This window comes from Thamnophis sirtalis, unplaced genomic scaffold (assembly GCF_051295495.1).
Source record: "Thamnophis sirtalis isolate CommonGarterSnake01/CBP01778 unplaced genomic scaffold, rThaSir2_p1.2 scaffold_11, whole genome shotgun sequence".
In the NCBI taxonomy this organism is placed as follows: Eukaryota; Metazoa; Chordata; class Lepidosauria; order Squamata; family Natricidae; genus Thamnophis; species Thamnophis sirtalis.
This window is the reverse complement of record NW_028261391.1, coordinates 101496-117084: the sequence shown is the minus strand read 5'-3', so window position 1 is coordinate 117084 and position 15589 is coordinate 101496. Positions and strand designations below refer to the sequence as shown.

At 57.8% G+C, this 15589-nt stretch overlaps 1 protein-coding gene and 1 long non-coding RNA gene across 2 annotated transcripts; one reads left to right on the top strand and one right to left on the bottom strand.

The window, feature by feature from the left end:
* Window positions 1-334: 334 nt before the first annotated feature.
* LOC148043397 (uncharacterized) lies at window positions 335-15584 on the top strand. Its single transcript, XR_015697955.1, has 3 exons — window positions 335-704; window positions 11716-11808; window positions 12764-15584. It is a non-coding gene; the product is annotated as an uncharacterized LOC148043397 (long non-coding RNA).
* LOC106551584 (very long-chain acyl-CoA dehydrogenase, mitochondrial) lies at window positions 2440-11294 on the bottom strand. Its single transcript, XM_014069713.2, has 19 exons — window positions 10775-11294; window positions 9846-9909; window positions 9340-9412; window positions 9146-9210; window positions 8909-9043; window positions 7714-7858; window positions 7234-7363; window positions 6968-7093; window positions 6548-6746; window positions 6343-6447; window positions 6072-6158; window positions 5725-5787; window positions 5508-5609; window positions 4967-5064; window positions 4731-4803; window positions 4503-4575; window positions 4101-4173; window positions 3952-4027; window positions 2440-2828 (listed from the first exon to the last, which is right to left on the bottom strand). Exons 1-19 carry the CDS (start codon window positions 10855-10857, stop codon window positions 2691-2693), a joined length of 1908 nt encoding a protein of 635 aa, XP_013925188.2. The 5' UTR covers window positions 10858-11294; the 3' UTR covers window positions 2440-2690.
* Window positions 15585-15589: the final 5 nt, after the last annotated feature.

The window sequence follows — 15589 nt, the reverse complement described above, 5'->3', positions numbered from 1 at the left end:
CCTGGGGCAACCGCAGACTCGGCCGCTGAGGGTCACTTCGACCCGACCCCGCAGCCCAAGAGCCCCGTGAGGCCCGGTCGCCGCCAGCTGCGGGCACCGCCACCCCAGGGCTCATGCCCGGCCCGCCTGGATAATCCCCCCGGGCTTCCATGTAGCCCAGGAACGCGGCTCCCCTCCCCTCCATCCTAACGCGGAGACTGAGCGCAGAACTACCCAGGCAGAAGGGCTCTGTGGGAGCCCTTGGCTACTTCGCAAGGCCTCCTTCGACGAAGGCCCTGGCTCGAGGGAAGCGCCACACTACGCTTGAGAGACCTGCGCGGGAGGAAAAGCCCCACAGGCGAAAAAGCCGCGTATTAAATACAAACTTCTACAAGACCGTAGAAACAAGGGTGGCCTTTGGCCTACAAAGACTGGGAGCTTTCTTACTATCAGGCGGCAGCCCTGACATGGCTCAAGGACTGGATTCAACTAAAAGACAAAAAGGATTCTTATGCTAGAAGGCCCTGATCTCCAACTAGGCTGGCATGGCTTCCTCTGGGAGGGAAAGAATATAAACCTCATTCCTACCTCCAGAGGCACCCAGTAAGAGGGATGTTTAAGGCCTGGGGGAAAACAGGAAAAATTTCCACTGTGTGAAAATTCCAATCTGGCTATCAAGGATGGAGGCAACGACATACCCAAATACTATAGATCTCAGCAAAATGGTAAGTTATGCAGAACTCTTAGATGAAAAAGGAGAACTAAAATCAGTACAAGATCTGAAAATACAAGGAATTAATATGGAATGGCGGCCCTATTTACAAATTAAAACAAGATTCAAAAAAGATCGAGAACAATACGGAATACGTGAGAAACAAATGGAAGCAGATCAAATATTATTAGGAACGGCAGGAAAAATGATTACTAGATTGCATAATTTTCTTTTAAGACATAAAATGAAGGAAGAGACGGTAAAGGAGAAATGATTAGCTGGGGAAGAAATTTTGGCCATAATATAGCATTAGAAAAATGGGATAAATTATGGGAAAGAAATTATAAATTTACAAAGCAGCTTACAAAAAAAACCTGTATAAAATATTTTATAGATGGCATTTGCCTCCAGTGAGATTGGCCAAAATGTACCCAAATTTATCCCCCAAATGTTGGAGATGTAGCCACAAGTCTGGAACTTTTTACCATATGTGGTGGACGTGCCCCATCACAAGGAAATACTGGTGCAAAATTCGGAAATGGTTGGAAGAAATTACACAGCAAAAAATCGAACTGAAACCAGAAGCTTTCTTATTAGGACTACTAGACCCAAAAAATGGGTAAACAATCTCAATACATAATCATACACATACTCACTGCAGCCAGGATTACTTTTGCACAAAACTGGGGGAAAAATCAATACACCCACAGATGAAATAATACACCCACAGATGAAATAATAATTAGCAAAGTACTCAAATGTACAGAGATGGACAAAATGACAATAGAACTAAAAGAAAGAAGAATTGGATTTTTATAAAATATGGAATAAAATTTATAAATGGCTAGAAAACAGAAGCCAAAACAAAATAGAGAATGCAAATATATGGTGATATAAGTAATCAATATTATTATAAGTGTTAGCACTATTGTTGTCATATTATAGGACAAGGTTAAAGCAATGGGGAGGCAATGCAGAATGGAGAGTTATAAAAGCTAAACAGGAAAGCTGATACAGAAGGCTGTATAATTACTTCATATTGTTATGTATGTTGTGTTTTGTTTTTGTGGTGTTTTTCTTTCTGTTTTTAAAGATTAAAACATTCAATAATTTTTTTATTTTTTAAAAGAAAACTCCCACAGGCCAAAACCTGTGACTTTCACTGAACCCAACTAAGCCGGCTGGACTGGGTTGAATTCAGCCTGCAGGCAGTTAAGCCTCTTTCAGCTTGGTAGTCCGGCCTCTTCTTGTTTTGGGGAATTGCTGGGGGCTGTTAAACTGGAGGAACCAGCCTCTTCAACCCCGATTCCAGTACACCCACTTAATTCCTGGAATCAGAGGGCTGGAAGAGATCATAGCGTACCTGAAGAGCTCTGGCAAAGCAAAACTCACTCCTAACAGAAAATGTATTTATTTCTATCACGGTTTTATAATTTTTACAAAGAACTCGAGTCGGTGAGCATAACAGCCTTCCTCCTTTCCCCACAACAACCACCCTGTGAGGGTGACTGTCGCCGTCACCCAACTGACTTTCATGGCTAAAGTGGCAACGTATAGAGCGTAAATGTTAAAATCTACTTATCCTAATATAGCTCTTCTTTTTTTTTGAAAATTTTAAAAAACGTTTACAAATATTTACCTCCCCTCCCCCAACCCACCCCATCTCCCCCCCCAACCTTCCCCCCCCCCCCGACTTCCCAGAGCAAATACAGGGTACAAATCTCTATCAATCATATTCTAAAGTAAACTAAAAAAAAACCTTTAGCCTCTTCCTCCCTTGTACTTTTAACTCCTCCTTTGTTGGGCTTCCTTGCGGGTCAAGCGAGGGAACCGGCTTCGTGCACCTTGAATGCCAGTCAGTCAGTTCTCCAGATGTGAAGAGCTGTCCGCTTTTCACATCTGGACAAGAGGGCAGAGACATCAGCAAACCACGTGAAGGCGACCGCTTTAGTAGAAGGATAATATAAGCCTTTATTTGGTTCCATGCTAAACAAAACCCCTAGAAGCCCAGGGGATGGGTAGCCACGAGGCTCCTGTGCTGCACCATGGCGTCCGAGATCAGCTTCATGCTGGTGAAGGCCTCCTCCCAGCTGGCGGATTTGGCTTCCTGCAGAGATGCCTGCACCCGGAGGAAGGCCTACGCAGACAGAGAAGCCTGGATCAGGCCCCCCGAGGAACCCCCCCACACACAGACACTCCAAAGGGAAGACAGTGTTTCTGTAGGACCTGGCCACTCTTCTCACCATGGTGCCCTTCTGGCACAAAAGGGTGGAAGCCATGCTTTTATCCCCATGGCTAACACAGTCGGAAAGGACCTCGCCCAACCCTCTACTCAAGCAAGAGGCCTTGTGCCCAATTTAAAAACCTCCAGCATTGGAGCACCCACAACTTCTGAAGGCAAGTTGTTCCACTGATTAATTGTTCTGAGGGCCCAGAGGTTTCTCCTAGGTTGATACTCTTCTTGATTAGTTTCCATCCATTCCTTCTTGTCCTGCCTTCAGGTGCTTTTCCCAAGGAGATTCTATGTCATCCAGGTTATGATGCCTGTCCCAAAAGTGCTTTTTTCAAGAGGCAAATGGACTTCCTGTTTTCCCTTGGAAGGTGTTTGAAGAGCTGAAAAAGCTTCTTGGATGAGAAGCGAAGCATCTTCAGAAAAACCAGGAAGTCCAGTTGCTGCCTGGAAAAAGCACCTTTGGGGCTCGGAGAACTGCTTTGGAGAGCAGCTGGCCTCCCTCTTCTTTGGGGCAGCCCCTCAAATATTGGAGGACTGCTAGCATGTCCCCCCCGGTCCTTCTTTTGAAGACCCCCTGCTCAGTGGTGCTGGATCAAGCGGGAGGGGGTGGATACCCTGGAACATCTCCAGGCCAGTCAGAGAAGTCGTGATCCGAGGTGAGGCGGCTGCTCCTTTGAGGCCTAGGCAAGGGTCCCTGGTGGGTCTTCCGCACTGGTCTGGTTGGGCTCTAAGAGGGTCCCCAGCTGAGGTCAGACGCCTGGAGGATTCTGTGGCCACCGCCAGGCATTTTGCGGAAGCCTAACACCCCCCCCCCAATTCCCACTGATGGGGTAGGAAGCAGGGGCCGTCATGCTCCCTCTCGCCTCCTGCCCCATAGCTTGGGAGGAGACAGCAGGCTGGGAGAGAGAAGGGGCGGAAGGCAGAGGATGAAAGCTCTGGCAGGGGGTCCCCAAAACTAGGAACCCACCGGGCAAGCGGCGTTGCCCCAAAGCGAGCAGAGCCCGGGAGCTGCACCTGTCCGTCTTACCTGCTGGCACCACGTCTGGCACAAGCGCTTCTCATGCTGGGCAGTGGGCTGGCCCAGGGAGAGGGCACGGCTGGCCCTGAAAGGGCGGAGGAGACGGGTGAGGCTGGCTCTGCAGGGACCTGCTTCCCGCCCCACCCCCTCCCTCCTACCTGGATAAGGCCACGGCCATGGCGTAGGTGTCGATAGCGGCGTCTGCAATGCGCCTCAGGTGGAACTGCTTGTCTGGAGAGAATCCGGGAAGGGCGGGTCAGGCCCCTGGGCAGCCCTCACCCAGCACCGCCCTCCAGCCTCCTCTGCAGCACCTCCTGATGCTGCTGTGGGTCCCTCGGGGACCACCACCCCCCATTTCCCCAGTGGAAGCATCTGTCTCTGTGCCTTGGCTGGGGCAGCAAATTCCTCCCCCCCCCCCAACCCGAGAGAATCAGGCTGGCCAAGGTCTCCGCGTGGTGCCAGCCCTGAGATCCAGTAGAGGCCTCTGGGTGCCATAAAGGAGTGGGCACCCAATGGGCACCCAGGATGCCTGGCAGACCCGCTGCTCTCGGGGCCCGTACCCATCACTGCTGGGCCGTACTTCAAGAGGAGGCCCTCGATGGTCTCGCCAAACAGCTCCACAGCTCTGGTGACCTTCCAGGGGGAGGAGAGAAACGGGGCTGGGGTGGAGGCTCCATGGGGCCCCGTGCATGGGAGGTTTCTTCGGACAGAGGAGCGTGGAGCAGGGAAGGCTCTTGGCTGCCCAGAGGTGGCTGCCCGCCCCGATGGGCCTCTCCCGGGACTCTCACCAGAGCAGCGGAGTTTTCCAGCTGTGGGTGGACGAGGCCCTGCAGCGTCTGGCCAGTGGGGACCCCGACTTTGCTGCAGGAGAGAAAGGGGGCGGGGCATCTGCTGAATAGGGGCGTGGCCCTGGGGGCGGGGAATCAGCAGCAGGCCTTGGAAGCCCTGGCGGAGGCAGGGGCATCGTTGGTGCGGCTGCTGGGGGGCCTCCGGAGACCCCCACGTCCCCCAGGGGGAGTCTCACCGTTTCGCTCGCATCGCCACCTCCTTGTAGATGGATCCCATGTGCAGCAGGGGGTTGGAAAGGTCCTTGCGCAGGGCGCTCAGCGTCTGCCCAGCATACTGAGAACAGAGAGCAGGTTTTGCCCCCAATCTCCCCTCACCCACCCAGGGCGCTGGGGCCGGATGGCTGTGCTCCAGGGAGGGGGATACTGCAGCCCAGCAAGCGGGCAGGGACCAGAGCCTTCCTGGGTACCCAGGCAACCATGGGCAGGGGGGGGGGCGCTTTGCCAGGGCTGTAAGGGGGAGGCCTCTGATGGGGGGGTGGGAAGCGGTTGGCTGTGGAAACTGCAAAGGAGCGGAAAGGCTTTTGCACGCTCAGCCGTGGGGAGGCTGACTCTGAAGGGGGCTCTCTCCGTTACAGCCACACGCACCCCCAGAGCCACCCAGAAGTAGCCTCTCACGGGGGGGGGGTGTCTGGGGAGAGATCCCAGGGCTTCAGGCTTGTCCTGGAAGGGCTGCCCGAGAGGACCACGCTGGCCTCTTTAGACGAGGGCCTGACTTGCCTCCATGCCCGACAGAGCCACAAACAAGCGGAGGATGTCATTGGTGCCCTCGAAAATGCGGAAGATCCTCACGTCGCGCATGACTTTCTCCACGCCGGCCTCCTGCCCAGGGAAAGCAGCCACCTGCAGGGGGTCCTGCTGGGCCCTGACCCGGCCTGGGAGGAGCCAGCCCATGCCCTGAGCCGGGAGACCCCCGCCCATCCCAGTGGGCACCTACCTTCATGTACCCCATCCCCCCCAGGATCTGGATGCCTTCGTCAGTCACAGTCCAGGCCGCCTCCTGAGGACACAGATAGCAAGGCTGACCGGCTCAGCCCGCCCCCACTGCCCCCATGGCCAAGCAGGATCCCCAGCTGCGGCTCCAAGAGCCTCTGGGGCTGCCGCTGAAGGCCCCTTGACCAGCCGTGGAGATCTGGCCAGAGCCAGCCGGGGGCCCACTTAGGCAGCAGGGTGCCAGCCGCCTTGCCCCACTTCCCTCCACCCACTGGGGACCAGGGCAAGTCTCCACAGCGGCTGCTCATCCTCTCCTGGGAAGCAGGGCTGCCCCCCACCAGACCCACTTACGGAGGCAAAGATCTTGCTGATGGCTGCCTCCAGCTTGTACTCGGGCACCTTCATGTCCATGTTGGCACTCAGCACGTAGGCCATGGCCTGCAAGGGGCAGATGGGCAGCTTCACTCCGGGGCCCTGCCATCCGAGGCTGTGCCACCCCTCAAGTGGGGGGGGGAGCGTCCAGGGCAGCCACCTGAAGCCCATCTTGCAGGTGAGGCTATACCATTTGAGGGACCGGGGAGGGGGGGACACACCGAAGAAGGCCCTGGCCGGCCGTACTCACTTCGGTCACGTAGAGCAGCATGGCCATGTGTGCCAGCTTCTCCTGAATGACCCCAAAGCGGCTGATGGCTTTTCCAAACTGCTGCCGGTCGGCCGCGTGATCCACCTGCGCAGACCCAGAGTGAGGAACCTTGAGAGGCTGGGGTCCTCTTGGCCCAGCCCCCCCTCCCCCCGCTGCAGGCATCGCAGATTCCTTGCCAACATACCGCCTTGAGGAGGACTCCGCGCATGGTGCCGGCCAGTGCCGAAGCCATGCCGAAGCGGCCGTTGTTGAGGATGTGCATGGCCACCTGGAAGCCTCTGCCGAGTCCTCCCAGCAGGTTCTCCGCGGGCACTTTCACGTCCTCAAAGTGCACCTCAGCCGTGTTGGAGCAACGGATGCCCATCTTCTGCTCCGGAGGGCCGCTGCAGGGCACAGAGGGAGCGAGGCAGGCTGCAGCTGCCCGTCAGAGCTGGCTCTGCTGGGCAGCCCACCCGCTCCCTCAGATAGATAAGGGGCTTGCAGCGGCAGCGGCCCCCTCCCACACCGAAGGGGACGGTGAGGGAGGGGAAGGAAGGCCACTCGCCCAGGGCTGACCACTGGGGCCACTGCAGCCCCTCCCTCTCCCAGGGCCCCCTCGACTCACCTGCTCACCCCCCCAAAGGCTCTCTCCACTATGAAGGCCGAGATCCTGTCCGTTTCCTCCCCCGTGGTGACATTCTTGATGCGAGTCTTGGCAAACACCGTGAAAACCTCGGCCGTGCCCCCATTGCTGGAAGGGAAGTGAGGTGGCCCAGGCTAACGGCCGGCCACCAGCCACGGAGCCCAGCGACCAGCTTGGGAACCACCCATGGCATAGATCCCCCCCTCCCCTGCCCAGCTCGGCAGCCCCTCCCCACTCCTGCTCCTCACCTGATCCAGATCTTGCTCCCATTGAGTGTGTAGAAGCCCCCGCAGGGGCTGAGCTCAGCCACCGTCTGGATGGAGGCTGCGTCCGAGCCGCTCGATGGTTCGGTCAGGCAGAAGGCCGCGCACGCTTCACCTGGGACAAGAGAGGGGAGGCAGCCTTGCCAAGGGCCGTCCCTCCCTATACCCTCCAAAGACCCCTCCCCACCCTCCTAATACCTGCGGCTCTCTGGCCTTCATAAATGGGTCCCGAGGGGTTAATTTTTGCCTCCATCCATGGATTTTTTAGGGGGGGGGGGAGCAAGAGGCCAGACCTAGCAGATATTCACACATACAGGCGCATTGTGTGTTGAGATCTGGGCCCACTCCTGCCCCTCCCTGGCTCAGCTCATGCCAGGCATAGCTGCCCCTCCGCCTGGTCCTTTCGCTTGGGGTGCCCCTGGCTCAGCCGCTTTGGTTGGGGGGGGGGAGTGGCACTCAGCCTACCAGATGCCAGCCGGGGGAGGTATTTTTCCTTTTGGCTCTTGTTTCCAAAGAGGAGGATGCCCTTGAAGCCAATAGACTGGTGGGCACCGAGGGTGATGCCCACACCGAGATCATGCATCCCAACCACTTCCACCATGCGAGCGTACTGCCACGGAGGAGGAGGAGGAGGAGGAGGAGGAGGAAGAAACACGCTGTCAGGAGGCTACAGGGGGCCGCATCAGCCCCCCCCGCCCCCTCCCTCCCCCAGTGACCTTGGGGGTCTCTGAGCTGGGCTGCCTCTGACTGGGGGGGGGGCTTCTGCTCTCTGCCTACACACAGCAACGGCCGCCCTGCTGGGGACGCAGCTGTTTCCTCCTCGCTTGTTCCTTGATTCGGCCGTTTCCTGCCTGCTTGTTTGTCCGAGTTGATACAGAGGGAAGAACTCCAGGCACACAAACAAGCAGTCCTAAAACGAGGACTTCAGGCTGCCATTTGTTTCGTGGCCATTTGGAGTTACAAGGAGAAAACCGACTTGGGCCCGTTCTCCTCTCTTATCTCTGGTGCGGCATTTCCGTGGTCTCAGGATCCGGACACTTGGCTGACATTCATGACGGCCGCCGTGTCACGTGATCCCCTTTTGCCACCTTCTGACAAGTGACGTCAACGGGGAAGCCAGATTCACTTAGCAACATTTACTAACAACTGAAGTGATTCACTTAACACTTGTGGCAAGAACGGTCGTAAAATGGGCCAAAACCTACTTAGCTATCTTGCTTGGCAGTGGTTGGGCTGAATTGTGGTCATAAGTCAAGGACTACCTGTACCGTTTATAAACAGAGAGCCCAGCCCCCTCCCTCCTTCAGCGTCTGCAAGGAAACAGCCGAGCTCAGAGGGCGCACAGGACACCCCCCCCCCCACCAGGACACCCCGGGGGTTGCAAGGAACTTTTTCTCTTAGTCCTGTGGGGGGGGGGGGCTTCTGTCCCCCGCCCCGCCTGGCGCATCCCTAAGGGGGAGGGCCCTCCCCAGCCTCTCCGCCCTCGGCTGCTGGCCCAGGAGCCGGGGGGGGGAGGGGGTCTTCCCTCTGCCTTTGCTGCTTCTGCGTGGGAGGCGGGTAGGTGCCCCCAACCCTCAGCGCTGTCTCTGGCCCCCGTGTCTGGGGGAGGACGGGCAAGGAGGCCCCCTGCTTCCCTCCAGGAGTCTCCCAAGAGCCTCACCTGTGTGTTGGTCAGCCCGATGCCCCCCAGCTCCTCCGGCACCTGTAGCCCAAAGCAGCCCATTGACTTGAGGCCCGCCACCGTCTCCTCTTCGATGCTGCCCAGCTCTTCGTTGGCAGCTGCGTCGTTGACTTCCTGCCGGGGTGTTCAGACAGAAAGGAGGAGCCCCCCTGCCAGGGCTTTCTCTTGCGGGGGGGAGGGGGCGCTCAGGAGGAGGGGGGCCTCCGCTGGCCTTACCTGGAAGAACCGGGCGCAGGGGTCCACTATGGCTTGCAAGACCTGGGCCTGCTCCGGCGAGAGAGCTGAGGGCAACGGAGAGGCTGCCAGGACAGGAGGTTCACTGCCAACCCCGGGCACCCAGGGGCTGGGCAACCACCTTGCCTGGCAGCACCCTCCGCAACCCTCCTCTGTGCCCGGGCCCACCTACCTACCTGTGGGGAAAGGAAGGAGGTTTTTAGGCGCCAACTGTCCGTTGAAGAGGTTTTCCACAAATGATGTTGATTCCTAAGGGGAAATGCTCCTGTTTAGCCTGGCCTGCGGAAGGCTGAGTTCACTCACACACACTCTGAAGTTCAGGACCCTGAGCTGGTGGGGAGCGCAGAGCAAGCCCCCTCCCCCTCTTGGAGCATTTGGCCGCATGGGAGCTGCCTGAACCCCCCCCCCCCTTGGTTGGGCTCATCGGGCAGCAGTTTGCATGCTGGGAAAGAATCTGGCAGGTGCAGACGGGGTCTTCACAGGCGGCTATGGCACTGCCAGGGCCCTGAAATGCCCCCCCCCCCAGGAGAGAGCTTGAGGCTGGTTGCCCCAGTCCCTCTTCAGGTGGGGAGGCTATGGTGCCCCCTGGGCCAGGAGCCAGAGAGGTTTCCCCATCCCAATCTAGACGCGCAAAGCCACTTCTAAAGGAGATGCAGCCATCTTGTCGGTTGGTCTCTCCTACCGCCTGGATGTTTCTAGAATACTTTATTTTCTGGTCGGTCACCAAATAGGAAGGAGACAGCAGCCTGCGAAAGGAGATGTCGTCAGTCACTGAAGGTGGGAAGGGGCCACTGCCAACCCCTTGAACGGCCCAGAACGTAGAATTTCCACCTGGCAGGGTTGGCACAAGGCCACCTATGGAGACCTGGGAGCCCACCTTCCCTGGAGCAGCGCCTGGAGTGCGGTTCCCCCAGGGATCCGAACTGCCCCCGGCCCTCCTGTGGTCTCTAAAGGCCCCAAGGAGGGGCTCTTCTCCCTGCCTTTGGCCAGGATCCCGGACACCCCTTTCTTCCTCCACTGCTCCCCGGGGACCTCTTGGAGAAGATTCATTTTGGCTCAACTGCCTTGCTTTCATTCATGGGGAGCCCCCCAAAAGCCAGGCCCAGGTGTTACGTGAACCCGGGCTCCCGCGTGTTTTGCAGGGTGCAGCCTTGGAACAAATTTCACAGGGCGGAAACTACTGAGCCATGGCTGCTTCTGCAGGCTGGACTCCGTCTCCCCTCCCAAGCCAATGCAGGGGGCTGTTCCACCGGCCACTGTCTTCCCACAATCTGTCCTGCCAAGCCTGGCCAGCCTTCCCTGGCAGCGCCCCTGTTCCTTTGCCAGCAGGGCCGAGGGAAGGGCAGGGCCGCACCCTCCCCCTACCCTCTGCACACAAGGGCTGGCCCACGGAAGCTCTCCAGGGGAGGGGGCTGCCTCCTGGCAACACGGCTTCTTGGCTGGCCCCCCTCCGCCCCTTCTGCTACTGCCCCTGCCAGGCAAGGCCCCAGCAGGAGGAGAGCCTTGTCAGCCTCTGGAGGGTCAGGAGCCCCATCTTTCTGACCAACGGGCCTGCTAAATGCACCTGGGGGTCAGGTGTTGGGCTGCTCCGTGGCGGCTGAGCCCTAGTACCTGATCGGGGACTTGGCCACCGACTTGCTCCACAGCTGCCTCCACCTGTCCAAGGCCGCCCTGCTCTGCGTCAGCCGCATCATCCTCTCTGCTCGGCTTGGAGAAGCCCAGGCAGGTGGCTGCCGGGAGGGAGGAAGAGGCCCCGGGCCGGTGGGTCTCTCTGCAGAGCCGCCTCGAGCTGCTCCCTCCTTCCCTGGTCACCTTCTGCAGGCCTGAAGGGGGCAGCTGGGGTGATCTGACCCCACACTCTTCCCCACAGCAGTGGCGGCAGCCTCTCCAAGGCAGCCCAGATCAGGAAGGGGACTCTGCAGGACAACCGAAATACACCCACGCTCCCCCTCCCTTCTCCTCAGGGGGGTGTTTCACCCAGAACCAGCCCCCAGGCCCCTTCTCTGAGGTCATCATAGCAACACGGCCTGGACTTACTCACGAGGAAGAGCAGCCACCGTTGGCTCCAACCTGCCCTGTGGAACAGGCTGCCTTCCGCAGTGTGACATGACTGGGTTCTGCGGGATGAAGTTCTGTGACGTCATCCAGAACCAGGCCCGGAACCTCCCTGGCCGGACGAGGCCGTTTTCAAAGGAAGAAACATGCCTGCTGGCTCCCCTGTGCCTGGAAGTCCCTACGGAGGGCCCCGAAGGAGAAAGGAGGGGAGGGGGGCTCCCAGCGGGAGGCCAGGCGGTGAAAAGGCACCGTGGAGAAGACCGAGGCTCCCCAGAAACACCCAGAAGTTCTGGCCTCTCTTAGAGCCTTTCAGAGACCCTTCCCCTTTTCTTTCTGCCCGGGGGCTCTTCTCAATCTCTCCCACTGGGAGGGAGGCCAGAGAGGCAGCTGACCTGCAGTTTGAATTGTGGCTTTGGCTATCTGACCCTCCTGCTCCCTCCAGATGATCCTCAACCCAGAATTTGCCTTTTTCACAAAGTGGCGTTACTGCATTTCAGGTACCCGCACGTTCGCACCGCAGACCCCGAGGTGGCAGGAGGATGCGAGGGTCAAGATTGCGACGGACGGACCCAACCGACCCAATTGAGATGGTCAGATCTCTTTACGCATAACTTTATTGAGAGCTTCATCCGTCATTAGTCAGAACCTTGACAGGGAGCAACTGGTGGGAAAAACCTATGCCTACTATGCCGAGTTTGCCTTCTCTCGGCATGGTGGTCTTCTGTGGGTGGGGGCCCCTCTAAGCAAGGACAGCCCTGCCCCCGCCCAGCACAGCTTTCCTCCTCCCTGCCCGGCTCACCTTCCCATCAGCTGCGGGGAAGGCTTGCGTCAGGCCTGGTGCAGAGCTGTGAGCAAAGGGGAATAATCGGGTTCCCTTGCCCCCAAACTCACCTGCCACCCCGAGTGGTGGGGGTCAGGCCAGGCCGCAGGAGCCGCCCTCCCACCTGTGCAGAAAAAGCAGGGTGCAGAAGGACGCTCTCCTGCCTCTCAGGGACCAAGGTTGCTCTCTGCCACGTAGTGCCCTGCCAGGCACCTGCTTCATGGGCAGCCCAGTGGAACAGAGAGGTTGGCGGGCTGGGGCCGGCCTGACCCTCAGCCAGAGGAAAGAGGGTCCCAGACCCCACAGCAGGGCAGGCTCATCCCCTTCCAAGTGATAGGTATATCCTGTCTTGTGTCAGGGTTCCAAATAGCATCCAAAATTAAATCAGATTCCAAGTCAAAGTATTGCTCAGAGTCCCAATTGATTAAGAGAGCCACGTTGGCTCATCTGGGGAAACCCGAATCTGAAGGCTTCCCGGTTTTCCCCACCCAGTTGAAAGTTCAAGAACTTGCCCCCTCCCCCCCACATACACCCACAAGTCCTTCCCACGGTCCAATCTCCCACTGCCATGCTGGCAGTTTCACCCATCCAGTTCTGGTCAGGTGCAGAGGTGCAGAGACAAAGGATTACCTTGGCTTTCTAGAAAGAATGTGGTTATGGCTACATAGCATCTAATTCTGTACAATGACACCTTGCATGTACTTTCTTCCATTTTCGGCAAACAGGAGCTTCAGTTCAGCAGCTTCAACCCTCTCGGCCTGGCAGACGTGGGCACCCTCCACTTCTCCGATTACACTGTCAGGAAGAGCCAGCGAGGCCTTATTATACTGGAACCATTGTTGGTGTGTTACAGGAGGAACACACTTTTCCTTGTATCCCTCGCATTCAAAGTCAGCTTGAACCCCGTTTCATTTGCTGCCCACCCTGATGGGCCGGGATCCAGCCAGCCTGAGTCTCCTCCTGGGAGCCTCTAGCAGTCTCTCTCTCTCCCCCCCCCCACTCTTTCCCTCCCTCTCTGGACACCATCACCTTTAAGGCAGAAAGGAACCAAACCAAAGTGAGCTGGACGTATGGACAGACGGATTTACCTACCAGCCATCGATCATCACTCATCTTCTTCTCCCCTCCCATCTTGAGGAGGGTGATGACTTTTGGGAGGAGGGAGGGCCACAAAGCCAGGGAAATTCACCCACTGCCCTTCACGCTCCCTGCCTGTGGCAAAGAAGACCCTCCTCCCCTAGCAGGGCAGGGAGGGGCACATGGCATCAAAGGGTCTGCCAGGCTAGATCAAGGTCTGAGGAGGGGCGCTGTAACCGGGGTGCAACAGGCTGTGCCTAAAGTGGCAGCTGCACAGACCGAGACCGGGGTGTGCATGGGTGGGTGGGGGCAGCCTGGGAGACGCCCCCCCTTCTCTGAAATGTCCCCACCGTGGAGGAGCTGGGTGTGAAATGCTGGCCAGTGGAGGCCAGCAGGGGTCTCTGGCCAGCTCCTCCCCCCCCCCAGCTACGGGGAGGAGGCGGCGGCAGTGGCAGCAGGGAAGGCCCAAAACCTCCACCAAGGACACTGCAGGGAGGGTGGTGGGAGTCCAGCCTTGGCCGCTTGCCCTTTCCAGGCCCCTCTGGAGACGGCGTCAGTGGGGCAGCCCTGGGTCCCCTCCGCCTGCAAAGCTTTGAGGGACCGAGCAGGGACCCTCTCCCTCCCCAGGGAAGATGGGGGGGAGGGCATTGCTGTCGCTTCCCCGGGAGGGAAGCAGACTTTGGCCTTGGGGGTTTATGGCCCTTCCTTGGCCACCAGCTGGCCGGGGTCTCCTAGCAACAACACAGCCTGGGTCGTCACCCTGGGGAGGTGCAGGCCCCAGGGTGGCCGCTATGGAGGGGGAGGGACCTGCTCTGCCCCCTGAGCTGGCGAGGGGAGGCCCAGTCTGTGCATGAAGGTTGTGAGGAGAGTTGCACTTGCCTTCCTCAGGCCGATGCCAAACAGGGAACAAGAGTGGGCCATGGGGCGGGATTCGCACAGCAGGCTTCACCCTCTTGGGTATCCTCCACTGACTCCCCAAGCACCCAACAGCCCCACAAGGGCTGCCTGAGTAACCCAGCTTGTCATATCATGCCAAAGGAGTCCCCAGCTAGGCCTGGTTCCCCCCCCCCCGCCCTCCACGTGCCAACAGAGCAGAGACACCCCTGCCGGTGCTGAGCCCCCAGGGAGGCGCAAGAGGGGCTTCTGGGCTCCCCAGTTGCCCTGCTGGCTCTGGTGCCACCTGCACCGGGTGGCTGCCTGCCTGAAAAGGGGTCCCCGAGAGCCCCCCCCCCCCCGGTGGAAAAGGGAAGCTGAGTTTCATCCTAAGGCAAGTTTGGCCCTTACTTGGATCTCGTCTTTGCCCAGCTGGCCTGGCCAGGTCAGAACGGTTGGCTCAGGTGGTGCCAATCCTGGCCGTTCGTGGCTCGTCCTGTGTGAAGCAAGAGATTGTGTCACATCAGCACCTTGTGGGATGCGCTCAGTGTGTGGAATACAGCACTGCTCCAGCTGATAATTGTGCGTCTGTGTGTATTGTGTAACGGAGAGCATTAGAATGTTTAAACGTTTAATATACTATAATATTAAGCTTAGTGAAACAATGTTATATGAATGTGAATGGAAAATGGTGAACAACGTTGTGCAGAGATGTTTGTAACCAAAGGACTTGCTGCAGATGGACAGAAGGAATGTTTATGTTTGTAAATTAAAAATTAAAAAAAAAACTTTTTATAAAACAGAAGAACTGCTCCACCTGCAAGAGGGAATTTCTGACCGCATCTCTTGGACGGAAGGGGAATCTAAAAAGGCACGAATGGCATCAGGGCAGAAACAGGTGCTGCACTGAGGCTCCAGCAAGGAGGCGGGGAAGGGCAAACTTCAAATCCAAAAATTTAATTAAAACCAGTTGAAATTATATATAGAGTTTGGGCCACATACGCAAGGCACGTTGTCTGAGGGAACTCCGGTCCCATCGCGGCTTCCCTTCAGGATGTTTCCAGCTGTGTGGATTCCCAACATCAAGCCAGGCCGGATGGTGTTTGGGGTTCCAGGGTGAACCAGGCAAATTAGGGTTTGCAACATCTTCCAGAAGTTTCCTGCCTGAGCAGGGGGTTGGACTAGAAGACCTCCAAGGTTCCTGCCAGCTCTCTTATTCTGCTAAAATGTGCCGTCCCCCACCCCCCCCATCTAAGCATCTTGTCTTAGGGAGAGTTCTGGAAGCTCAGGGCGTGGCTCTGTCTTATGACCCTTTCCGTCCCGTTGATTGAGAGGGATTGTCTCAATGGATTTGGGATCCCCCCTCCAACCCCCCAATCACCTGGCTATCTTGGCTGCTATGATTGATTTTCATTCACCTGGACAGGATTCAGGACGGATTCCACACTTGACCTGGGGCCGAAAGAGAGCCGGTCGGCCAGGGCGGTGGGCAAGTGGGTGGCGGCCTGCAGAAGGAGCCACCAGGAGGCCTCCGTGGGGGTGTAGCGGCTGTAGGGGTGGCGTGTGGCGAGGGCCTCGGTCAGGGCATCCAGGACTAGGGA